Source organism: Cuculus canorus, chromosome 1, assembly GCF_017976375.1.
Source record: "Cuculus canorus isolate bCucCan1 chromosome 1, bCucCan1.pri, whole genome shotgun sequence".
NCBI classification, from domain to species: Eukaryota; Metazoa; Chordata; class Aves; order Cuculiformes; family Cuculidae; genus Cuculus; species Cuculus canorus.
The window spans coordinates 161,169,510-161,196,456 of NC_071401.1; the positions used below are offsets into that span (position 1 = coordinate 161,169,510).

General features: G+C 38.1%; 1 protein-coding gene across 13 annotated transcripts in view; it reads right to left on the reverse strand.

Moving 5' to 3' along the window:
• Positions 1 to 26,947, reverse strand: part of OSBPL8 (oxysterol binding protein like 8) — a 93,044-nt gene that overhangs the window by 9,728 nt on the left and 56,369 nt on the right. For 12 of the 13 annotated variants that reach the window (XM_054057685.1, XM_054057652.1, XM_054057718.1 and 9 more), the window contains 13 exons: positions 20,942 to 21,012; positions 17,109 to 17,189; positions 16,153 to 16,254; positions 14,719 to 14,922; positions 10,097 to 10,181; positions 8,798 to 8,969; positions 4,830 to 5,064; positions 3,255 to 3,439; positions 2,406 to 2,487; positions 1,714 to 1,812; positions 1,192 to 1,288; positions 740 to 838; positions 328 to 425 (listed from right to left, as the gene is read on the reverse strand). In XM_054057685.1, the coding sequence (XP_053913660.1) occupies positions 328 to 425; positions 740 to 838; positions 1,192 to 1,288; positions 1,714 to 1,812; positions 2,406 to 2,487; positions 3,255 to 3,439; positions 4,830 to 5,064; positions 8,798 to 8,969; positions 10,097 to 10,181; positions 14,719 to 14,922; positions 16,153 to 16,254; positions 17,109 to 17,189; positions 20,942 to 21,012 (1,610 nt within the window). Of the gene's footprint in view, positions 1 to 327; positions 426 to 739; positions 839 to 1,191; positions 1,289 to 1,713; positions 1,813 to 2,405; positions 2,488 to 3,254; positions 3,440 to 4,829; positions 5,065 to 8,797; positions 8,970 to 10,096; positions 10,182 to 14,718; positions 14,923 to 16,152; positions 16,255 to 17,108; positions 17,190 to 17,702; positions 17,905 to 20,941; positions 21,013 to 26,947 lie in introns of those variants that run through there. The other variant, XM_054057756.1, reaches the window with a different exon arrangement.

The following is a 26,947-nucleotide window of genomic DNA, read 5'->3' on the forward strand; positions in this document are numbered from 1 at the left end:
CTATGTTTGCATCTCCTGTCCCCAGAGATGAATGCAAAACGGTTTCATTCAAAACCTTTGGGCCCAGAAGAATACATTAAAATTTAAAAAAAAAAAAAAAAAAAGAGACGACAATATAATTCCTTCTTTTTTTTTAAAAAAAAACCAAACACTATTTGCTAGACACACAGAGCTGGATATGTAGTAGTTAAAATGAAAATTCCTCCTTTTCTAGAGAGACAATTCCATATTATATCAGATCATATCTAAACAGTGACCTGATAATTCTTTTTTTCTTAATTACCATGCTCATTCTACTTCTTGTGCCCACTCACAGCATTTACTAACCTTGAGTTTGAATTCAATTGTTGCACTGTAGCCAGTTTTCTCACATGTGATGTTCACTGTTCCCCCAAGCTCTAAGGTCATTGTACCATACAGAATTCCTACAGGACAAAAACCAAAAAAAACTCAACAGCTAGAATGAATGTTTATAACAGAAAAAAACAAAAAAACCCATAAGTTCTTTGGGCACAATTCCTAGAGCAAACATGTCTGTGCAAGAGAATAGATAATTGCTTAAACAATAGATGTATTTTTCTCTTGATAAAATATGTGAAAACCTAGAGTCACCAATGTTGCCAGCATCCAGAACACTCTTCTCAGATGTCAAGCTTGAATCCAACATGGTATACTATTTAGAGTAATAAAACTTCTGTTCTCATAAGTTTGCCCTCTAGAGAATGAAAAATCCCACTACCTTTACAGTGAGCATATGGCATTGTCATTACATAATCTTCTCCTCTATTTAGGAATGTTAGCCGTCCTTCTCCATCTAGTATGGCAGATAATGAATTTCCTGAAATTCAAAGACAGAAAATCACATTTCTCCCACTGCAAGACAACAGTTAACATTTCCTAACAACTAAGCAATAGAATTAAGAACATCGGTATATCTAGCACTGCAATCTATCCTGTTTAGTGTAGCCATTATAATACACAACACATCTCCAATCAAAAATTAAAATACTCCAAAAATAGAAATTAGTATTCCAAAAGACCTGTAGCAAAAATTTGTAAGGAAAGGATAATAACACAATCACATTTCTCCTTATTCTAACAGCCTTCTTTCATCCACAAAACACAGCTCACTTGAACCAATTTACGCTCCTCAATAAAGGTACAATAACAACAGAAAACCCCATTACTTACCATAGAATTTGGATTTGGCCAGAATGCTACCACTAAGGCAAAAACCATCCTTGCGGTTGCTAACATAGAAGGCAGATATTGGAGGGTGATGAGATACCTGTTGAAAAAAAACACATATTAAAAAAAAAAAACCAAAACACGCCACACAGGAGAAACCTTGAGCTAATAATGACAGAATGCAAAATTTACGCTGCCCATAGCAGAACAGCATTAACAGATATGAAATGTGACTGTAATCTTTAGAGATAAGGACCAAACATTCCTTCTGAATTTTAAGAGTTAAGAAAATTAGCACTGGATTTTCACTGGAGGAAGAGGAAACAAATGCTGGAAACACCTTTCTCTCTTTTCCTCTAGGAATACACATTAAAAAAAATGTATATAAAAGAATGCTTACTGAGAGAGTTTTTAAGATAATTGTCATACACTTAAATACATTTTCTGAAACTGCTATATCATTTGTCTAGCAGAAAAAATGTGGTTTATTTTTCTCAAAATATTTGTGCAGTTTTTTGCAGCTACCTGTTCTGCAATGTAAAAAGTCTTGCTATTTGTCCTTGGATGAATCCACATGCAGCGGAAAGTCTCTCCAAGTATAGGATTGTATGGCTTTTTTAGTCCCTAAACAGAAACACAACAGAGAATAACTACACAATGGAGGCACGGAACTTACAAAATATCTTCAGTGACAGACTAATAAAGACAGACACACGCAAATAAAAAAATCATAATATATATGCCAAAAAACATTGTACTTGATTTGATCATTTTGTACAAGAATTATTACAAAGCTTTTGTCTGAAGTTAGGTAGTAAGCACTTTATTCTTTCAATACCGTTTCCCACCAACATGGCTACAAAAAAAAATAAGTATAAAACTAAATGAAGTCATGGAAATATTAGTCCTCCAACGGCTGCATGTTATCACTGAAGAATTCTAAACATAGAACTGGCTCAACTTTATCACAAGATGTTTAGTTTAACTTTTACTCCAAGGGGAAAAGCAACCAACCAACAACAGAAACCAGCCTATTTTAAGCATGGCTAAGGACCAAAAAGGGCCACAATGTATTTGAGTAAATAAAAGCAAAGTTTTCATTAAAAAATGCAAAATAATATAATTTAAAACCAAAATCTTACTCCAGCACATCCTAATACCCTCAAACTTGAAACAATAACTAAAGTAAAGACAAAAAAAAATATGCAAGAGGTCACCTTTGGCTTTTTGTAGAATCCGGACAAATACCACTTCACTACTTTTTTCATGCGGTTGTAAGCATTCTCTTCAAGAGCAGCTCTGTGAAACAAACAACACACAGATCAAGTATCAATATTGTTTCAGTCATAACACACTATCAATTGTTATACGTCCTTTATGTAGGAGTTGACTAAAACCAAGGTTTTATGATTAGCAGTACTGTAACATTTCCAGCCAGACTGCACCACATTCAAGGTATTCAAATAATTGTCTGAAAACGGAAATCAAACTAAAAAATCAGAAATTGTATCTCCATAATTGAGGCTGTTATTTTTAACATTAAATCCTGTTCCACCGCCACTGAAGTTCTTCCATTTATAAAAGGTACCACACTTTAGAGAACTGGCCTACTCACATGCAGAACTTATTGTTGAATAATATTTCAATTTACAGTCTTTAATTTATTAGATATATTTGTGCAGGTAACTATAAATGTGAATGGAACTTAACAATGTATTAAAAAGGGTAACTGGTACTGTTTTAAATATGCCTCATAGGGAAAAAAATTAACTGCATTTTGAGAAGTCTTATAATCAGTCTCCAAAAACTAAACCAGAACTGAGTGCAACACAATTGCTATTACTAAGAGAGGCCAAACTTCAAGATGTACCATACAAGTTCTCAGAGAGTTTACTTTCAGAAAATAAGAATATCTGATGACCAATGCGTTGAGAGACAAACCTTCAAACTCTAAGTAGTCTACAACATTGTTTAAGTAGACCACATCAAATCTTTCAGTGTACGCTGTTGCCCCATTTTAGTTCAAAAACCAAAAAGAATGAAAATCAGAGACAGGATTTACTCACTCAGACAGAAAGTCTGCATGGTAGTAGTAATCAGACAGCTTGTCCAGGAAAGAACGAGGTTCCAAGATAAACGTAGGCAGTACAACCTTGGACAAGTCCATTCCTGGCCGGACTTGCTTCAGTAGTGTCCAGATAAGACTTTTGTTTTCTTCTGACACTACTTCTGTCTGAGCAGCCTCCCCAGCCTAGGATGAACAAAAAACTGTTTACAGAAAGGAGCAAGAAAATAATCCTCCAGAAGACAGGCAGACACATTCTAAGGATGCAATGAGAATGAAAATTGGATACTAAAGATGAATGACTCTGAGAAGGTGAAGCAACGATGGCAGCAAAATCAAGTTTCTCTAAATATACTTATGATACACCTTTACTAAAGTATGATATAGTATTCAGCATTAAAAACCGCGTTTGTTTTCATCAGCCCTAAAACAGAAAAAAACTGAGGTTGAATGGTGTTCAGAAGTCTCCCCTTAGTCCCTTCCGAGGCATCAAGTACAATTACTCTGTGTTCTCATGTGCAGGACTTTATATAGCAAAGGGCTTTTCATTCTACCAGCTTTTCCTCAACACAAAAGCTGCCACATCTATGCATTTTACTGCCTTCACCAGTCAACAGTAGCATTGGTTCTCCTTAAAGAAAACCAGTATTCAGGGATAAGTGAGCAAAACCAGGAGCCACACTCCAATATGCTCCTTTCTGACCAAGAAGAGAGGAGATAGTCTTCCTTACAGTTTCTGAAATAAAAAGCCAAGTCTGTAGAAAAAGCATCTCTCCTTCCATAACAGTTCTAAAACACATTTGAGAATTTATGGTCAAACTCCTCGACTATACCTAAACTACTGCTTTTTGTAGAAATGATACGAGAAAGCAATAAAATATTTATATCCCATATGTCTGAAAAAAAAACCCTAAACCCTCATAGTTAGCACTTGAGAAGAAAGGGGAAACTTGTGAAAAAGCCCATCTCAGTTTTGGCTACTAAGGTTTCTGGTATCTTCACAGCAAGTCAAACAAGCAAAACCCTGTCATATTTGCCTGTGTAGACATACAAGGCAAACTGCAAAAGTGGAATAGCAGCTCTAGGGCATCATATTAGTACACAAAGTGACATCAGAAACACAGCAAGCCTTCCACTGAATTCCGCAGATCTCATGGCTACTTAACTCCTCCCTTGGGTAGAGAAACAGTCGTGACAGCTTACATTACATCTTGAACTGGAAGATTTTTAATTGAAGAAAAAAAACAGGAATAAGTTGCTAAAAAAACCAAAAGGAAATAACAATGAAAGGAAAGGTAGACATAGTCAACTTCTGCTGAAGGTGGCCCTTTCAAACTGAGCACCTTCTGTCTGAGCAATATTCCAGATATTCTCATTATTGCTGTTAAAATGTCAGACACAAGCACAAGAACGGCAAAGTAAAGCAGAACACGGGTGAACAATGTTTCCTCCCCATTAGTTCTGAAAATATGAAAGCCAGTTGTGTGAGTCAGCTTTCAAGCATAGTCTGACCCCTAAAACAGCAGCTTTCTATTTGAACAAGCTATTTGTTCACTACCATCAACACCACTTTTACCTCCCCAAGTTCTTCAGGACTCTGCTCTACATAAGTAGTTTCCTTGATGTCAATTGGTTCTGGATCAATGTAAGAATCATCCTGTCGCTCTGATGTGTCGCTATCGCTTTCTTCGCTTTTCCCCAATCCATCATTATCAGATTCCTCGTGGTCATGGTCATTTTCCTTATCAGATTTGTCAGAGTACATATCTTGATCTTTAAAATGATGCCTTTCAATTTCACTGTCATTTAACCTATAAAAAATAAAGGCTGAATTAATCTTACACCTCACACAATTTAATGTTTCCAAATAAGCATCTTAATAAAATACACACTAAAATTACCAATATCAAGACTCATCTAGCAGCAATGTCAAACTAGCTTCACTGGAAACACATACAATGTACTCTTCTCACCGAGCTGTAAAACACATCAAGTTTGGAATAAATACTATTGAAAGAGTCCAACAACAGCCTTCTAGTCCAAGTGCCTCAGGACTGACCAAAACCTAAAGCATGTTATTAACAGCCTTGTCCAAATGCCTCTTAAAAACTTGACAGGCTTGGGGCAACAACCACCTCTCTTGGAATCCTGTTCCAGTGTTTGACAACCCTCTCAGTAAAGAAATGTTTCTTAATGTCAGGTCTGAACATTCCCTGACACAGCTGTTGTAACTCTGGAAACTAAAATTCCTAAAACTAAAGAGTATAAAATGTCTCTTTGTTGTGGAATAAAGTCAGCAAAGCAAGGTGCACAGCGCTGGGTGCATGGCTGAGGCAGGGCTGCACTCCCACCTCCCCTCTTTATACATTACGGGAAAACACTTACATTTGGGCGGGAAAGCAGGGAACAACAGGGCCCGTCCCCGTTCCACCGCCCCGCCCCAAGCACGTGTTGGGGTGGCCTTGTCCTTTCCAGAAGGGTCGGCCCACGGGGTCCGGCGGGCAGAGAGAGGGGGGCAGCACTGCCCCTGTGCTGAACCCCCACCACAGACAAGCGGGTGCCACCAAAGAAATACCAAAACTCGGGTACCAATACATTTGGATCTCCACCCCCACACGGCAAAAATGCTGAACAGCCTGTTCATTACATAGCTGTGAACCATTCCCACGTGTCCTATCCTTGGATACTAGGGAGATGAGCACCACCCTCTGGACTTCCCCTCCTCAGGAAGCTGCAGAGAGCAATGAGGGCAGGCCCAGTCTCCTTTTGTCCACACTAGACGCATAGCTGCTCCTCATAGGACGCTCCTTCCAGCCCTTTCACCAACTCTGTTGCCCTCCTCAGGATGCACTCGAGGACCTTCACAGCCGTCTTAAATTGTGGGGCCCAGAAGTGCACACAGTATTCAACGCGAGGGTGCACCAACAATGAATACAGCAGGATAACTACCTCTTTTGACCAGCTGGTTTTACTGTGCTTGATGCATACTGGGATATGATTCACCCTCTCGGCTACGAGGACACACCACACATTGTGCCTACTGTCAACCAGTACCCTCAGATCCCTTTCTGCAGGGCTGCTCTCCAACTACTGCTCTTCAAATTTATAGTTATGTCTGGCATTATTCTATCCCAAGTGCAGAAGCCAACATTTGCTCTCATTAAATTTTATGTCGATGATGTCCCAATGCTCCAATCTATCTGGATCCCTCTGAGAGGGCTCCGGTCCCTCAAGAGGGTCAACAGCATCTCCCAGTTTGGTATTGTCAGTAAACTTGTTACTGGAGTATTCAAATCCTACATCTAGGTGTTCCTTGATGAAATATATTGAACAGAACAGGCCCTACGACTGAGCCCTGAGGAACAGCACTGCTGACAAGTCACCAGCCAGATGTAGTCCCATTCACTGCGTCCCTTTGAGCCCTGTCTTTCACCCATTTCTTCACGCAGTGCACTGTGAACCTGCTCATCTCGCAGCTGGACACCTTGTCCAAGAGGATGCTGTGAGAGGACAGTATCGAAACCCCTACTTAAAATCCAGAAAAACTATATCCACTGACTTCCCTTCATCCACTAAGCAGCTGACCTTATCATAGAAAGACATCAAATTAGTTAGACGGGACTTTGCCCTTATGAATCCATGTTGACATTGCCTGATGATTGCATTGTTCTTTAGATGTCTTTCAATAGCATCCAGTATGATCTTTGCCATAATCTTTCCAGGTACTGAGGTTAGACGAACAGGTCTGTAGTTTCCTAAGTCTTCCCTCATGCCCTTCTTGTAAACTGGAATAACATTGGCTAGCTTTCAGTGAAAGGGGACCTCCCAAAACTACCAAGATCTTTGGTAGAAGATCAAGTAGGGTCCTGCCATCACATACATTAGCTCTTTCATTACTCTGGACTTAAGAGTGTTCAGCTGATACAACTGGTTTCTTATGATTTCCACAAACAGAGTCACTGTTCCCGCACTCCTGGCCCTCCAACTCAAAGAACCTGGCAGCCCCAGGCCTAACAGTTTTATTAAAGACTGAGGCAAAAATAAACATTGAATGTCACCACTTTTTCTTCATTCCTGTTTTTCTCGTGACCATCTTCAACAAGTATCGGTCCAATGTTTTCCTTGGACCACCTCTTGCTATTAACATACTTAGACAAGCTAAATCACAGCTGAAAGTAGAATTGTTTTCACCTTTCTTCTCCCTCTCCTGCCAACCTCATTAAAACTAGGCCTGCAGGTTTGTTACTTAGATAGTTAAGCACAGTGAATATTCTTCGAATATGCTATACCGAAAGACCTACTTAATTAAACCATTAGTCTTAATTAGACTTAACAGCTGTAGCTAATTGCTGTGATTATAATCTGGGCCAGCTGCTGATATAAAAGTACTATTCATGAATACAGAACTCCAGCTGAATTGTACACAACAGTTCTATTGTTTCCATAAGGTAATAGATAACTGTGGCTGAGCCTGCTTGGTCATCTCGATCAGGCCTTGAACCTGGGCTGGGGGCATGAATTTACATTTTCTGTGCTTTTCTCAGACAATCTAAGTCAGAATGAGGGCACTCCCCAGTCTCCTTTTGTCCACACTAGACGCATAGCTGCTCCACACAGGACGCTCCTATGAGAAAGCTCCTACACTTTCTCCCAGTCCAAGTCTTCTGTCTCTAAATACAGGAGTGTACTCTCAACAGTAGTAGAAAATACTTGTCCCCAGAAAAGACAGATGTACAGCTATTTGAAATAAATTTACGACTACCTGAAAGTACATCAAATTGGTGGAAGAGTACTGAGAGAAACCGTGCATAGCGTAAGTTTCAGACCCAATTATATCAAATAAAGAAATAAATCTTTTATATTTTCTAATGCACTTTGGTACCAACAACCAAAGTGTTTGAAAGCATCACTCATTCGCTACGCTTAGTTAATAATGCATTTCCACAAAAGCTTATGGTCTCAAAAATCTGGCTGAGTGTATTTATTGAAATAAACAGAGTGCTACTGATGGGCACTCAGACATTAAATACCAGGTGATATCGGGTAATTTCAACTTTTGTGCATTTATTATAATAACAGATTGACTGAATCATTATTCATCTGATGACTCAAAGTCGAGACATGCTGAAACCATAATGATAGAATTCTGTGTTTCTTTAATCAAAGAACAATAATTGATTTTCCCATCTACCAACTTCTCTCACGTGTGCTAAACTACTTATTTTAAGGTGCAGCAAACAAGAGACCAACTTCAAGATATGAAAATTTAAACCTTTTAACAGTTTAACTGAGTACTTAAACTTACTGATTCGCTAGTCAGCTCTGAGTTCTTTGGAGCAAACCTTCCTCTGTATCCACTTTGCTTGAAAAAAGATTTTTTCATTTTATCCACATACAATATAAACCATAGTGCAAATAAGGCATATAAAAAGAATTCAGGAGCAAAAAGACCTGCAACCCTAGAAAGAGATTCTTCCCGTGAAGAAGTTATCACTACAGGATTCTGCCAAAAGGACATTCAGGTTTAGTAATTAATTCACTTACGGTAAATTTTCTCCACTGTGCAAGTTGTTAGCACGAAGCAGACCATAGAGAGAGACATGAGTACTGTCTGCTGAAGAGTTCAAATCATGTTCTTTACCTTCTCTAATCATTGTACGTTTCAGCAGACTTGAACATTTCAGTGCCAGCTCCAAAGCATCCATCCAACACCTGCCTAAAAACAAATTTATTATTAGACTAAAAATTAAGGATGTAACTCAACTATACAACTTCCATTTCCTAATTTCACAACCCTTTTGGGTCTGCTTACAACACCTTTGAAAACACACTTCAGAGTTACACCACGTTGTATGCACTGGATTTCATAATCTGGTGGGGACATAAAAACGACTCTCAACTACCCAGCTCTGGTACAGGGGATGCTTCAGGGTAGGACAAGCAATGTAAATTATGATTCTGTTAAAGCATATTCCAGCATTTCTTTCTTAATGCAAGTATGGTTCCACCCAAGCCTCGACTATTGGATTCCCCCAAAGTTGCCTGCAGCCCTGCTCTAGTTTTGAAGACTAAGTAACCAGCTGGCATAATTTCCTCCTGCTATAATAATAGTATTAAAAAAAGTCATTTCAATATAAAATAGCAGACATCCTAATATTTTTTGGCAAAAAGTAACTAAACAAATTGTGTATTCTTTCCACTCCGTTTCTTCATTTCCATGCACCTAATCAATTTTCCAATACAGAAGGCAAATACAGTCCCGTTTTTGAAGTCTGCAGCGGTATGCTTAATTGACCAGTAGAAGAAAAGCAGCTGCTAAAAAGGTTACACAACAGCTCTAATTTTGTTTCCACATTGTAAACTTCAAAGAAGTTTGCACTGATACTGACCACCACCTTCCCACTGAGGAAGTGTGTTACAAAACCGTATTTTGAGGGAATTTTTACTACCAGAACTGTGTGCAACAGCTGCACTTTATAATACAAAAATGCTTTCATTAGAAATAAGGTATGTCCACCTTGGCAACTGAGAAAGGAACTAGTTTGAGTATTCATATATATATATATTAATAAATTTACATCTGAAATAACTCCTTTCCCCTCCTCTACCCAGCCAATGCAAGGCAACTGCAAGGATTTCAATGGCAGTCTCATCAGGTCAAAATTTTCCTTTAATAACCACGAAAAATTACCAGAACCAACACAACTGAATGCACTAAGTAAGGGAAAATCTTAACAACCATGGAACTGCAATCATAGTGCTGTAATAGTCGTGGAAAGACAACTATCTCTTTCTAATAACTAACTGCTGTGACTATGGAAAAACGCTGAAATATCTTTTTACCATCTGATTCTGAAGCAGCTCGGATGATCAGATAACTGCTGGGCAATGGCTGAGTTATAGAACCAACTGCTTCACCTTTGGGACCCTTGAAATAAACAAAACAAGCAACAGCATCAGGTATTTTAATTTTTTACAGGTTATCACTCAATGTAATAACAAGCCGACACACTGCAGGGCTATTTACTGTCACTCAGCAACATCTAATGAAGACATGAATGGAAAGATGGACAGCCCTCTTTTACTGGATTTCTTCTTCAAAGTCTTCATTCTATGTATAGCTCCCAATTCAATCCTACTTTAAAAAGAATGGTCTTTGGGATTTAAATAATTTTTGGTGGTGCTTTTTTTTCTTTTTTTTGTAAATCAGACTTGGCATAGTAACTTGGAAATGCTCTGCTGATGCTGCTTATAGCAAGACGACAAAAGCATCCAAAGGAACGCCATGGAGAAGTCACTCACTGTCGGGGGATTCCCGTAGATGGGTGTAGAGAACAGGATAAGCTATTCCTCTTCAGCATGGTATTTCAGCTGAAAAGGTAAGACTCAAAGCAAGCAAAACAAAAGACATGTCTGTGGGATGGTTTAAGAGAGCTGATTTACAACAAATGCTGCCTAGTAGAAGACCCCACATTTGTACAGCAACAGGTTCTTCCCCCTTCAGTCCCATTCGTTCCTGATGAGAACAAAGGTTCCTCTCAGTTCCTACAAGGATGCTGTGGTTCATAGCAGAGAAACAAGAGGGCAAGCCAAACTCCTGCAGAGAATGGGAGACTCTCTTCAGTAATCCACTTCATGTTTATTTTACCTAACAATGTTTTAGGTGTCTCAGCAGCACGCTGTGCTCCACAACAGCATGATTTCTGCCTGTCTTCAGAGGACAGATGAGTCAATCAATACTTAAATAAAGTGCAAATCACTCTTCCCACTGAAACACTGCGTACTACCATAGGAACCCACTCATCCTTTCTTCCTCTCTTCTTCCCCTTCAACCTCTCTACCTATCCAACAGTCAATTCCAAAAAAATATTTAGGTGGGCCTGGCATTTAAATAAAAAAAAACAAGAACAAACACCCTAGATTAAGCCCAGGTCCATAAAAGACATTTAGATGCTTAAGTCTCTCTATAAAGGGTATCAGCAGGACACCATGACATGATGTTCAACCAAAAGAGACAGAGAGGATGTCAAATGCCAAAGTTCATCTTTCACTATTTCACAAATTAAAAGAAAAAATATAATCCAAAAGACCTTTCTATTTCTGTTGAGCTTCATTTTGGAATAAAACACTAAACAACCATTTTAAAGCCCTTTAAAAAAAAAAAAAGTTTACCCGTGGTAACTTTAAGATAACTGGTAGGCAAAGAGGGCTGTATTAAACATACTTGAAGCTATCATTGAAAGCTTGGTTAATCTTGCCTAACTAATGAGTTAACACATTTTGGTCTGCGTTGATTTCCCCCAGATAGAAGCCTGATGAAAAGCCAGTACAAGGCTGAGAAGGAGGAACTGGAAAGCCAGCAGAAGTTTTGAGCAGAAGCAGATAAAGGCAGATATTTTAGAAGCAAGCAAATGAAACAGCCCGAACATTTTTGAGGGTGAGAGGTGGGTAACAAAGAGTCTAAGTGGCACTTAAAAAACATTACAGGCAAGCTAGTGCTGGTGTAAATGATGTTCAGAAACTCCTGAATAGTCAGCATGAAGTAACAGCAACTTGGGTGTTAAAAACATGATTCCAAACCTCAGTCCCCTTCTGAGCAAGCGGAAAGGTGTGCCTATGAAAAGTGTTTTGTGAAGTGGCAACACAGGAACGAGGAGTTAGTGGGTAGCGAGGACCAGGACAACCCCATGCATGAGCACTCCTCACCCCAGGGGCAAACAGGGAAGAGGTCTTATTCTCACCGGGCCCCCCCTGAGGAGGAGAAGCATCTCAGCACAGTGCAGTGCCAGGCAGGCATGGGAGAGATGCACAGAGGGGACCATGGTACCATGGGTGCACACCAGTGCTGAGCAAGGGCCTCAGCCATCACAAGCCCTCAAAGCTCTCTGGTCACCGGACACAGACTGAGGTCAGACCTCTGTCAGTGAGATCTCTCCTTTATACTGTACACATGCAGGACACACTACTTACTCTGTCCCAAACAACCACAGTTTAGCGATAAAGTGTGGTTTTGGTGTTTGGGGTTTATTTTAATGCAAGAAAGCTATACTGTCCTAGGTGCTTTGACAACATATTTATTAAAACTAAATGAATAATTTGCAGCAAACATTTAAGTAGATTGACTTATTTCAGAATAAATGCTTGTGGATCTTTATTTCCTCTAAATGATTAGTGTTCCAGAAGTACCAATTTCCTTTGGTATCACCCATTGTGGTTTCAAAATCAATTTTCAGTATGTTAGTGTCCTGTACAAGAGAGACAGTTTCCATTTGTTAGGTGACTTTACTTGAACTGTCTCTGTTCCTGATGTAATGATGGTACAACTGTTCCAACACAAGGTAATGGGTAAGTTAAAAATTCCATTAGATTAAAAAAGAAATTGAAGTTTACTTTCTACAGAATATTCATGCCAATAAAATTCAAATTCCATGAACATTCAGAGAATGCCGTAAAAATCAGTGAGCAGTTGCATTTGCTTAAGGCTACTCATGAAAAACTAGTTATTAATTTTAGAGAACTGAAATGGCATCAGGACTGGGCAAGACAATGAGGAAGACAAAATAAGGTACACAGCCACCTCAGAGTGCAGGAGGAACACTGACGACCACAGCAAGAGGATTAAGGGAGCATGTGAAGTGACTGACCACAAACTACTGCAGATGAGCTTTTGCACAGTCTGCTGCCACAGGGACACACTATGGGAACTGTGTTCAAGTGAGAAAATCTCCTGCAGTGCTTGTACCTGTGTAAATGTTTCTTGCAGTTTCATCTTCCTGTAGTGATTGCAAGCAAGGGTCATCTTGCCTTAGACTTTAGGCTCGCTCTGGTAAATCTACTCTGTAAATCAGTCAATTGCTATTATGCTTATGAAAGTTTGCCTCATGATAATAAATCTGTAACTAGGACATTATAATTTACTAGGTAAACAAGGCAGAAAAAGTTTTCAAACTTCAAGGCCTTTCATCTAGTTAAATCCAGTAATTCTCAACTGCAAACAGCCAAACCAAAATGAACAAACGCCACTCCAGCTCTCAGCACATTTAGAATGGACAATATCAACTTGTTCAGGTTCAAAATTTGACCTACCTTAAAAAAGTAAAAATCTGGTGGGGCATGTCCTCTAAATTCTAAACATCTAGTTAAAAAAACAAACAAATCCATTTCTCATTGCCAAGCAATAAAGAAATATAAGACTGATTTGTGATCTTCTGCAGACAGGCTGCCGCTTTGCAATGCACGTATACGTGACCATAAATAATTAAATCACATCAACACCAAACCCTACAGCTTTGAAAAAGGACTCGGAGTTTGTGTTCTGCAAATGTGAGATCACCACTAATTAGAGAAAAGTCCTCCCAAGCAATACTGAAATAACATCATTCAAAAGCAGCTACAAAAGATTTGATCTAAGTTTGGTAAATTTAGATAACATCAATAACAGTAACAATTCAGAAAGACCACAAACAACAATCAGGAATTATATCAGGTGACTGACTTCCCAGTCTGAGATAAGGAAGACAAAAAAAAATGCAGCATATTCTACAGATGTGACAGTACATCTACAGCAATTTAAGATTCAGAAGATATAATCTCACAATTAGTGGCTATCTTAAGACGTGTGTTGCAGAGGGCATAATTTATTACGACAAGGGTCTTGATATTGTACAGTAATTTAATCTAAAGCAAGGTGTCATTTAAGGAGGGAAATATGTTCACTTGTGCTGCGCTTCCACACCCTCTTCTCCATATGCAAACACAAAACAAGGACTACAATAGTCTGTTTATCAGAGTGTAAACAATGACTGATAGCAAACATTAAAGAGTCTTACCAGAAACTGAAATAAGCCTTTGCTGCGCAGAACACACTGAGCTTTTTAACACTTAGAGGTAAGAGCTGCTTACAATATTATGCCATGTATGACAAAGCAAACAGACATCAAAATTGAAGGAAAAGATTTATCTTCCTAAAACTACAGCCAAAAAGGAACATAATTGGCTAACACGCTGCAATATAAGCTATTAATGCACAAGGAAGTCATTTGGGTTTCTTCTCTTACAAGCACATTGAACTAGGCTGCCATTTCATTACATGAATATGGGTTGGAAGCCAAGAAATGTTTATGTAACATCTGAACTCTTCAATTTTGTTAAATCTCCTCCCTCCTGAATTTCTCAGATTCGGTTGACATAAAATCAACATTATACACTCATTCCTTCCACTTACATAACTGCATTAACCTCTTAAATGGCATTTCACTGCACACCACACTTCTGGAGCTATTGAAGTATACAGAGCAGCATAAACCAAATGCTTTTTGTGATGAAGAGGACTAGATGTTTATTCACAATAAACAAATCGTTAAATTTATAAGAGAAGATGAAGTTCAGCTTTTCATTAAGGTTGTCGTTACTCATGGCTGGCTAATGCTAGACATTCATTAAGAACCATACATGCCACTACTAACCTTTATAGCCCATATGGACTGCTCCAAAGGATGAAAAAGTTTGAAACAAAAGCCATCTTTTTTAGAAGGCCTCTCAATGAGTTCACAGGCATTCAGGAGCACTGTTCCTACCCACTGGCCATTTTTGGGGGTTTTGTAAACAAGCAACACTCCTGGTTTCAGTACACACCACAGCTTGGTCCAGCTTTTCAAAGTACCACGAATCTATAAAGATAAATAGTTACAGTTATAACTTAGTGAAATCCATAACAAAACCCACAAGCCTTAACAAAATGAAAATGTAAACTATAGATTATTTTTTATTTCAAGCCAAGGTTATCAGGTCTATCAAAAGTTTACCTAGGTTTATCAAAGAGAATACAGACGTATAACTTCAATGCTCACTCTTCTATTCTTTCTTGATTAATACTTATTCTGTAAATGGGTACATCCACATCCAGACATGGGAAGAATGGCAATTCATCTGAAAACTTCAGGAATTTTTCTATCTGCAACATATTTTCTCACTAGCATGAAGACACAATAATCTTTGGAAACAGAGCTCCTCTGAAAACAAGGCAGATGTCTGATAAGAAAAATAGGATATTCACAAAATAGCTCAGATATATTCGAATTTCCTAGATGAAACCTCTTATACAGCTGTTAGCTTCAACTTATATGTGGAATATAAGATCCTTTCAAGTCCCTAAATTTGCACATCTGATTATACTGCTTGTCAATTCTGAATTTCAATTGCTTCTCTGTGTGTAGGACTGAATGCCAACTTGACCCCTGAGCAACATTTTAGCCTGTTTACATTTATTTCTGCAAAAACAGAAGAAATTCTTCCCAGATAAGCTATTGTTTGGAGATAACTATAAAAATGGGTCACAGATCTTTTTTGCTTGAACAACTTCCAAGGAATATATTTCCGAATTTAAGGAATTATATACAAATATATAAACTGCACTACTGTTGATGACACTGACTGTTATCTTTGGGAAATTAATTCCTCACATTTTGTACCAGTATTAGAGAACAGTTCTAGCTTAACAGAGCAAAGGAAAATTACTGGAAAGAAATACATGAGTAAATTTGTATTCAAGTATCAAATGAGTTAACCACTTTCAATATTGTTATGCATGTAACAGGGCTTCAGTTCAAAGTGTAAAATAAAAGGGACAAAATAAGAATTGTAAAGCCAACCCATCTGAAATTAATGGCTATACACACAAGATGCACTGCAGTGACTATGGTGACTGCAGCAAGTAGGAGCTAGGTCCCTCTACTATTCTCCTAGGGTTTGAGCACAGAGACCCTGGGATGCAATTAGTAGCCGCTGTACTTGTAGAAAAACATTAACAGCAAGTAAAAGATTGAGCCTTTTCCGTCCCTCTCCGAAAGAAACAACCAGCTGCTACATTTTCAACTCAGGTTTCACACTTGGATTCTGACCTTCAGCCAGTCGGCCATAACAATAACCGATGGGTCTGTGATAGTGCTAAGCAATTCTTTTGTAGCTCTCTTCTTTTCTTCTCTGTAATTTTTCTTTTGAACCTGTAAACAATGATAAAAATATTTACAATGACACAGCCATAAAATAGTAATCTAAGCACAAAAAGACATCTATCAATACAAGTTGAGAAAAAATCTGCCAAATTCAATTTGCAACACAGAGAAGTACTTTAAAGAACTTTAAAACTCAGCATTTGACTTTAAGATGTAAACAACTATTTCATGCTCTGTTTCAAGAGTAGCTACCACGTAACAATTTTCAGATTCTTCTTGAAGCTGCTTTTAAGACTGAGGACTTTGAAACTCCTGTTAGAGTTACAGGGGGTCAACCAAACAAACAATGTTCCTTTCCTTCTCTCCTGGTGTAAATACAAAACCAAATTTGGGCCAGATTCAGATTTACAGTACATTATCTGGTCAGCAGTCTTTACCTACCAATTACTCTTCCTCTCCAGCAGAAAGCTGCAGCAATGCATCTCCCTCTTTCAGAAGCAAATAATTTTATGATTTTCCTGGTATGGTTTCTGCCAACCAGCGGAGCTGGGTCTTGTTACAAAACGGGGAAGAAGGCCGTACAAAAACCATGGGCAATGCGTGCAAATTATAGCTTTGATAATTCAATTAATCATCGCATGTCTTGAGGTCCCTGCCAATCTCAATTATTCCATACTCTTCCAAGTTATGCTATAATCTTGTGCCATATTAAAGACTGCATTACAGAAGCCATACTCAAGTACAATAAGATTTGAAAAGAATCAACATCACTGCTTCTCGCAATACTTAAATATTTCATAGAGGTCTCACCACTACTTGGCATTTTTGTCTTCTTATTAAATACAGTAGAACTATGTGAATACATTTTTAGTCCATGAGAAGTTACTTGGAAATTAATTCACCTTGAGAGATTCCTTTTTCGTAAGCTTGCTTGAAGACAGAGAGATGTCTTTCTCAGAGCCATTGAAAAGCTTGGATTCAGACTGAAATTCACAAACGCATTATGAAGAAGTGACAAAGACAGATATAAGGATATATGACTGTTGCAGATAATATACTGTCGTACATTAGAAAGCATTTGAAATGCACGGTTGTGTTTGCAAGGTTCCCATTCCCGCTCACTTCTTTACTGTTTCTCCTACTTAAAAAAACAAACAAAACACCAAAAAAAAACCCCAAACCACAAAGTTTACTGCAAGCAGCTCCCTACTCATTTACGGAGGCTTCTTTTCATTAGGGTTTTATAGGAAAGAAGTCTGAGAGTCCTCCAGAAGGAGCTGAGCTACATACACTAAATGTTTAGCCCACGTAGCCTGTTACTTGATATATCACAGTCGGGACTAGTTAGGTATTACTTTAGCAGAGAGAGAAGAGTTTAGGAGAATCCTGGTGTTTAAACACAGGAGTCATTACTATGTTCTCGTGACATACGAGTCCCAACACCTTCATTCATAACTTGACAGCTCCTCTGAATGGTTTCCTATAGAGGCACTTACCCCGAGACCCATGAAGGCAAATACAGCCTCTTCAATCTAGGATTCAGTGCTCTGTGAATCATCAAAGTACAACTGACCTCTAATGGCACTTGCTCTGCTCTTTCTTCCCTAATCCCACGCTCTGACTACTTTTTGCAAGTCATCTTCCAGAAGCTCACAGTGGGAACAAACAGGGGAATGAGACTCAGGTTTATTCATGAAATCCAAGACGTTGTTCATGGCAGGAAAATATGCTGCTTCAGCATCACATGATTTCTCCCTCCTGCCTCTCCCCTCATCTTGTAAGGTTCAAAGTTTATTCTTTGGCATCTGTTGCCTACTAGTTGAAAGGGAACAAGAACCACCAAAGATTCACCTTGGGATACAGAGCTCTTAAACATAGTAATAAAAACGTGAGTCTATCACAAATAGACTATTCCTACTGCAACTCAGAGAATACTGAATAAGTATTAACTATATATAAGTTATAAATTGGTAAATTACCAAGAGTTGCATTTCTTTGTGCACTGAATTATAAGCCTAAGGGACCAAAAGCTCCTGTCTAGTCAAAAGAAAAAAAAAAAATCAATGTAAATTTCCAAACCTTCCAAACAGTGTAAATTCAGGGATGCTTTAAGAGACCTGCTTCTCAAGCTGTACAACATTTCTGAGTAGTGATTTCAAATCTCAGACTGCAATGTAAAGTGTATTCACCAAATTCCTACTCTGGAATACTATAAAATGACAGTTAAAAAAATGCAAGTTTTAAGAAAACCTACTGCAATAATAAAAGGAGTACACTTGAGCACTTCTCCTCTTAACACAGGTTGTTCGAACCACAAAAATAAAAATTTAAAATTTACAAGTGGAACAAAGCAATTTAACCTTGATCCTGCTTCGATGCTTTTAATTCAGAACTTTACAGGAGTCTACTTAGCTAGTGTCAGAAAGATAGTAGCAATAAATGGCAAAAAGCAATTTCATCTTGAAATCATTTCAATGATAAGTTCTCTAACTTCCACATACATCTTGGAAAAATGAAAGAAACCTCTTCATTTTTTATTAAAGATACATTCTTAACACTCAAAATTTAGCTTTCAGACAAGCATACAATTTGAAATTTAATTCCCCTGTATAGAAGTGAAAGGAAATACAGTACTTCAAATCCAATAACAGAAGAGGGAAAAATGCTTATCACTGTCACATAAGAAGAGGTAACGAACTCGTTATGCAAGCTATAATGGAGCAACTTAAGTAAAACATTCATAAATATTCTAGTTGCTCACTAACAGAAAGCTAATGCAATCTAAAGGTCATACATATAAAACCCCAAGCTACTAAGTATCACAGGTCACAAAACTCATTTTCTCAGTATCTCAGTTTTAAAGCTTGCTAATATGACACTGAGTAAAGGTCCGTATTTACCTGTGCAAGAGACTATGAGACAGATCAGTGATTCATATATTTTTAAGCTAGTAACTTTCTCCGTGCTATAACCACACAAAGTGGATGGGATCAAAATTGAAAAGAAGGAAACATTTTGAGATAATCTACTGCAACTGCCAATGAGGTACATTGAGTATCAGATTCAAGGCAATTTGCATTATTGCTTTTGCCTCCGCAAAAGCAGCAAAGCACACAAAGATTTAACCTGGAAAGGCAAGAACCACCAAAAAAAAAATAAGGAAGAGAAAAAACAATTCAGCAGTCAAAGATAAATGATTATTAGAATCTGAAATAAATCCAAATTAAAAGAGACAGTATTAGCTTGATTTCCATGTCAAAAATTATTCAGGAACTTCTGGACCAACTTAAATATTTTGACCAGAAGCAAGCTGGATGGTAAAGTATGTGTCCCTCATTCCCCTGACAAGTGAGGCTCTAGGACGCAGAAAAGCTGAAAGATGCAAAGTTTTGTGATTCCAAGTCAGATGTAAGGCATCAACAGCTTGAAATGCTTAGCTACACACCACAGCTTCTGCAGCATCAGCTGCAGAAACTAATCTGCTCACCCCAGCACAATTCTTATGACAACATTTAAGCAGGGAAATACTACTATAATCTTTAGGTCACTTTGATTTCCTTTGATATCTCTTTAACGTTTCTCTTTAAGGCTCCAACACATAAAGGATCACAGAAAAATTTGTGTCAAGACCTCGAGTGCAACCCCTCCCCACCTCCATGTCCTAAAACTGACAGCTTCTTTAACTGCAACCTACGCATTGAAAAGCATCTGGGAAAGAAAAAGATAGCTATGGTCATTTTTTCCTCTACATTACTCTAATGCATTTTTACACAAATCTCTTATTATGTGCATACTATTTCAATACTATTGGAAAAGAACATTTTGTTCTGAATAAGAATGCTATTGCAACCCCTTTGTGTAAATTACTGTGATCAGAATAATATACAGGAGACAGAAGACCTGGATCACTACAAAAGAAAAAAAAAATATTTTTCGTTGCTTGATTAGTTCATGTTTTCTTCCTTTTTAAAGTTTAGCCATGCCAAGACGCTATGGGTTTGGTGCAGTGTCCATCTCCCAACTCCACTTTGAACATTCTCAGTTTTCACTGCATTTCAGAGAGCCTTTTCCATCTTGGGACTACAAAATGATGATACTGAATTTGCCTGGCTCATGCCTTTTCCACTTCTATTATCAAGACAATCAGAAAGCATAAACGTGCATAACAATTATATCTAGTTTAATATTCTACTGAGTATACTGTCCTTTGCAATCTCATTGTGTCAACAGAATGGGCCTTTATATTTGAATTCTGAGGTACAGAAGCCCTTATAACAGGCAGGACAACAGATTACACTTAACCATGTTTTACTCTGGCAATTTAAACCATTAAAGTAAACCTTTCCCAAGTAGTTTCCTTAACATTGCTACAAGTAGATTTGCTACAGCTCAGCAAACAGCATCTTTATGGACAGTTTAAAAGGAATTTAAATCCCATTCCATACAAAGAGCTGGCCTCCATCCATCATTACATTTGGTGAGAAAATATCCCACCCGAAGATCCCAGTGAGGGGACTCTGTGCCTCATTTTCACTAATTTGAACTGTAAGTTTTCATTGATGTCATTCTGAGAACTATATTAAGAAATCCCCTTTAATCTCCAGCTATTGCTGAATTTGAAAAGCAAACTTTAATATTATCCACAATAAGTTAATACATGCGCATTTAATTAAAAATGCAAAACTCCTAATTTGGTTTAAAAATGCCAGCGTGCAAAGAGGGCTGTTTTCCTTACCTTGCTTTTTGACATAGAATGTGCTGTATCTTCTTTGCTTTGTGACACATCATCCTTCCCTTTGTCAAAACCTTAAAGAAAAGACAGCATTGTTGCACATGATTTAAAGAAACACCACTTTATGCGAGCTAGTCTTTGAAATAAATCTCCAAATTATGTTTACCATAAAAAAGTGCAATCAAGTTTTCAAACAACATATACGCACCAGTCTATCACATCAGTTGAAAACATACCAGCTACTACAACATAAACTAATTTAATATCCACTAAGAGGTGAGATTAGTCCGCTGTATTGTGGGTGCTGCTGTATCTGATCCAATAATGTGACAAACTGAAAACATCACGTGCAAACTTTTGTCCTTTTATCTTCTCATCTTCCCCCATCTCCATCCAAGCACACACAGAGCAGAACACTATAAATAAAGTCTTTTTTGGTTCATTTCTGTAGCTAGAAATAATTGTTAAAATACCACCTATATGAAAGCAAATCTAAAACACTGGTTAAGTTTGCCAGTCATTTTTTTGAAAGAAAATGTAAAAAGGTTGCTTGCATTAGTCTTGAATTTATACTTTCAACTTGACACTGTGTAACTACAAGGCTTTATATTAAAACAGTCATCAAAATCCCACATTTACCTTCTCTGAGTGCCTCACAGTACAAACCCCGTGCTTTCCCTCTACCCAAAATGCGAAGTGAGACAATGGCTGTAGTGAGTATATGTGCGACAATGGAAGGGGGGGTCCCAGTTGGCATTAGTGCTGCTGTGCACCTGCTACATGCCATAGGACACGTACTGAGAACCTAGCATCCTCTTAAGGAAAAATAAACTACTTTGGTTATGAAACAGAACATCTTAGTTACCCATTTTCTTTGAACAGGTTCGGTGGTGGAATAAAGCTTTTATAAACAACAAATTGCACAATGCATTACTCCGAGTAAGTAAAAATGCCATCATTTACATGCCTTTCAGATAGAAGGCAGATAAATATGAAGTCATACATAGAATTTCAGGAATAATCCGTGCAGCTGAAAAGCCTTGCATGGCTGTGATAATGGAACCCTAGAGCTTTAGCCCACCAGAGGGCACCACGTCAGCAGATAAATTGTATAAACGGACATCAAACGCTCTTCTAAGCTTTCCTTTGAATATCTTCCAAACTTGGTACTCAGATCTCTAAAATATCAAGATTTATCAGAGAAACAGTTTGATTTCATATTCTTCAGGGGAGTGTGTGTATGTGTGGGGAGATTTACTGAACTTTAAAAGAATAGCTGTCTGTAGCAGTGTTGAATAGTTTGGTCAGTGTAGGATTATTTGGTTGTTTTTTTTTCATCTTCACCCTTCCACAACTTATGATAAATAAGTCCTGTTATAGAATTTTTGGATATTCTATCACAACCACACATCTTGAGGAGTTTCACTAAGTAAACGAGGCATCAGGTTGGTCTTGAGATTACACCAAAAATCTGCGATACCTTTTGGTTTTGGTCTGGTAATCCATCTTGGATTTTCTTGTTTATATCTATTAACTATTTCAGAGATTCTGTTTTAAGACCAGATTTTTAAAAATTATGTACGGCAATACAATATTTCATATTATGTTTACGCAAAGGAACCTTACATGCCTTTACAGAAAGAAACCTTTACATATCTTTATAGAAGACCCTCTGTGCACAGCTCATCAAACCCATTGTTTTGTAATTCTTTCAAACACATCCACGATAGCTTTGTTTGGCTAATGAAAACCTATAATGCATAAGACTGCCTGACCACAGGAAAGAAGCACCTAGACACAAAGAAGATTTCTAGTACTAGAGAATCTGGGAAAAAAAAAGAAATAAATGAAAAAAGTCTGTCATGGTCCAAAGGCCAGAACCCACATTTCCTAAATAATCCCAAATACAAAAGCATATTTTCTACAACATCAGTCATCAGGTGCTGAAACAAAACGTTTGAGGTTTAGGTTGCTTCAAACACTAGAGAACATATCTGCCTTAATTCACTGAGAAGTTATTAGATGGGATGGTAGTCTTAGGCAGTCAAGCACACACCAGAACCATAGTAATGAGGTTTTCTCCTCACCCTCACACCCAAAATAAATTCCCAATTAGGAACCAAGTTTCACTGAAAACGCAATGCAGGCTTTTTCTAATGGCTTTCCAGTTTATACTCGCTTATTTATATGCACATAAAAAAGACTTAGTTACGGGACTCAACAAGAAAGCGCTATGTCAGGATTGTTTTTACAGAAAACGAGCTATAATTCCCAGCTTGCCTTCTAAAGCACAGCAGCTTTAAGGGCTTTACGCATCCTTATCTAACATATATATTTTCTTATTTTCATAAACAAGCTTTTCATTTGTACCACCAATGAAAACAGAATGAAGGAGTGCACCCCAGAAAATCAGACACAAAGCTCAAAGTTCAGTGGCGTTTCCCTGAACTTAAACTCCCTGCTTCCAGTATCTCAAGCCCAAGAGGTATGCGTGCTTACTGGTTCATAAAAACCACCATACTCGCTGTTCCCTTCCTTACTCATGTGCACAGAAAAGGGCTGTCTGAGGGGTTTGCTAGCGAACCCACGTCAGGGTGCTGCAGATCATGGAACACCTTGCACAGATTCATCTTGGACTGTGAGGACACCCAACCAGTCACTTCACCATCATCCCACACCATCCTACTTGTAATCTCCCTCTCTGCAAAGGTTAAGCTCCCTCAGAATACAGACAGAAGGCTTTTCTTCCTGTGTGCTAAAACGTGTTAAAAAAATAAACCACAATTCAGTTGCTGATTGAGACACTATCTCAGGCACTGTAAGAATATGTTTTTCCAGGGAGCCTCTGTTAAGACGGAGAGATCTCAATACCATAAGCAGTCTTACTACTTCTACCAAGAACAGTTTGATTCTAATACTTGCAGTGAAATTTGTACTGAAGCATCACAAAAAGCTATATATGAGCCCAAACTGAGGACAATATACACTTTGCCATGGAAATACTTGGTCAAAGAAACAACAACAGAACAATTTTATCCACAGAATCAATAACAAGAAATACTGTTTTCTCCCTTCCTGCTACCAGTTATAAAGAACAAATTTCTCTATAACTTTCTGACAGACAACAGGCAAAGCCAAGAAAGCTGTATCTCTAAATGATGGTTTGCACTATTGCTCTTTTCACAGTTTTCTTCACCTCCAGGGTACTGAAAATTGCAGCACAAAGTCATTGACTCTGTGCCTGGAGCAGAGACTTCCCAGGTGTGACAGGCAAGAGGTAGGGTCTGAGAAAAAGAATGCGTTTCAAGTTTTTCAGTGTTTATCAGCAGTGTTCTGGGGCTTAATATTTTAGCTTACTTGCTGTTTCCCATCCTGTAACTCAATCAGGAACTCTTTAACAAGATAACCTAAGCTCACATTTCGTAACTAGAAATTCAGTGCTGAAGATAAAGTAACTTTCTGACCCTTCTTGTAATTTTCTCTCTATTAAATACCTTGAATTTGTGTATCATTTTCTACTTAAAATCTTGAAATCAATCTCCAAAGTCAGAAAACAGCAAGGAAGTGCTGCTTGACTCAACCTTCTGAGCTGCAGACTGAGCTGCCAGTAGTACCCAAGACACTCGCAAATTTAAATAAATAAATAAATAAATATTTTCTTAAACAGAAGCTCCACTACTGTGGCTTTTAAAGCAGTTCTGGACATCAGAGACTGTGTTCAGAAAAACAGTACATCTTAATAGAATTTCTCCCAGTGTGACCTTCCTTGTCATAACATCACAGGCCTCATAGACTCTGAAGGGTGATCCCAACTCCAAGGGCAGTCATCTGCAGTTCGTGGTATGACCTCAGGAGACAAGGAAAACTGTCCATTAGCACATTCCTACTGTAAGCTCTTTGCACGTCCTTCCAAAGCCTGCAGGTGGAAATCTACCTGAAAACTCATAATGAGCTTTCAGAGAGATGCAAGAGCCTGACAACGGTATGGAACTGGAACAACCAGAACTCTATACGTGCAAGACACCAGTGGAAAATGCTCCTTTAGAGACTGAGCTGGAAAACACCATCAATACCAAAAGAAAAAACAACTCTTCCATAACATAGTCTTGGACAAAAAATAAGGAGCATATACATTGAAGATTAGCGTTAAAGAATCTTTAAGATAAAGTCTGTGGTAGGGTATATTGTAAAACAAACCTGTTTAGTTAAGGGATTTCAATTCTGAAGCATAAAATAACTATCATTCTTTAAAGTTGCACCCGCAATCTGTCCCTTCAATTAGTCTTGAGTGAGGGGAAAAAACAAACCAAACCATATGACATCTCCTACATCTCAAATACTGTTTCACACCTCTCAACAAATACCACCTGCAATTAGGATACTTGAGAAAAAACATGTTACTTTCTAAAGTCAGATTTTTTTTTTCATCCAGAAAGAAAGATAGATTTATTATCCACTGGAGGCTTCTTCCCAGCAAACAGAAGAACCAGTAAAAAAGCAACGCAATGCATGAAAAGATCACAAAGCACAAGCCAAGCAACAATATTACTGACACCCAGCTGAAAAGCAAGGAACAGACTGATTTGACTACTGTGCATGTGCAGATGCGAAGAACAAATAATTGAGCTGAAAGACTATATGCTTCTGGAAGAGCTAGAAGCTATACTTTGGGGAAGATAGTGATACTGGTGCTGTATAATAAGCAGGGCAGGAAAAAAACCCAAAAAGTCTTCTAAGAGAGTTGAAAATGGGAGATAACAGTCTTTGTAACCGACCAATTTTCAAAAGCTTGCTGACAACCAGTTTTAAGAATACAATCCCATATTAACTAAATCAGATCCCTCAATCGATTTTGAACCTGAAATAGTTAGAAAAGCATGCGAAGTCCTTTTGTGTATTTTCTCACAGTCATGCTTTCATTTACAAACACAATATAAAATAAACAATAATAAACACAGAATGTCCTCGCTGTAACTATACGTATCTCTTAGGCAATAACTAGTCCCTGCTTAAACCAAACCAAAAAGAGTATACCTTTCAGTGTATTAATATTGTTTAAGTTCTTCAGATGTATGGAGGATTCCAAAAGAGAAATAATTTTTAGTAATATGATTACGCTTGATTTTTTTCATTAAAAACTGTTCTCCATTTGCATTTTAGAAAGTCATTCATTGTCCATTTACAAACAACTATCAGCTTTAATGTAGAATCCCACTTAGGAAGGAAGGAAATAGACAATGAATCCATTTTTGTTTCAGTAATTACCAGACTATATGCATTTATTTTAGAAGTGGGGAGGATCTGCCCAGCTGCCAACTCCATGCTTTCAAGCTTTGAGATCTTTATTTCCTGAGCAGCTCAAATAAAACTCAGTGTATAGATTCTTGGTAGAATGCTAATAATTTCCTGTAGCAGAGGGAAAGGAAACATTATGGGGTAAAACAGGTGGTTTAATAGAATACAGAGTCCAAAGAAACTGCCCCCACCTGTCTGCGGCTGAACACACTGCTCCAGGGATTCTGCAAGCCAGCACTGACCAGCAATGCAGAGCTCCCTAATCGCCAGCCCGTTATCTCCCCTATGCTTTGAATCCCAACTCTTTTCCATCGCTTGAGAGCCAGGGCTTACAAACTCAATGAGTCGTTCTGCAGAGTGCATACAATAAAAAGGGAAAACTATTTCATTCTTCCCCCATCTCCCCAGCACTCTGGCATCTGAGTGCGCATGCACGAGACAAATCACACACACACAGAGTAATTCTGGTAAGAATGCACAATTTCTACAATGTCCCCTTTCAGGAAGGGTGACCTTGGAATACATTTTCAAGCATCAAAGTTTCCTGAAGTAAACTGCTGAAATTCAGGTACACATAACAGAAGCACATATTATGGACAATGAAACTCTAGAAATTAATTACGATATTCCATCACTGATTTTTTAGGAAACAACAAATCTGAGCAAAAGGAGATTTGAGCCCTTTCTGGTGTTAAATGTCTTAAAAATCTCGCA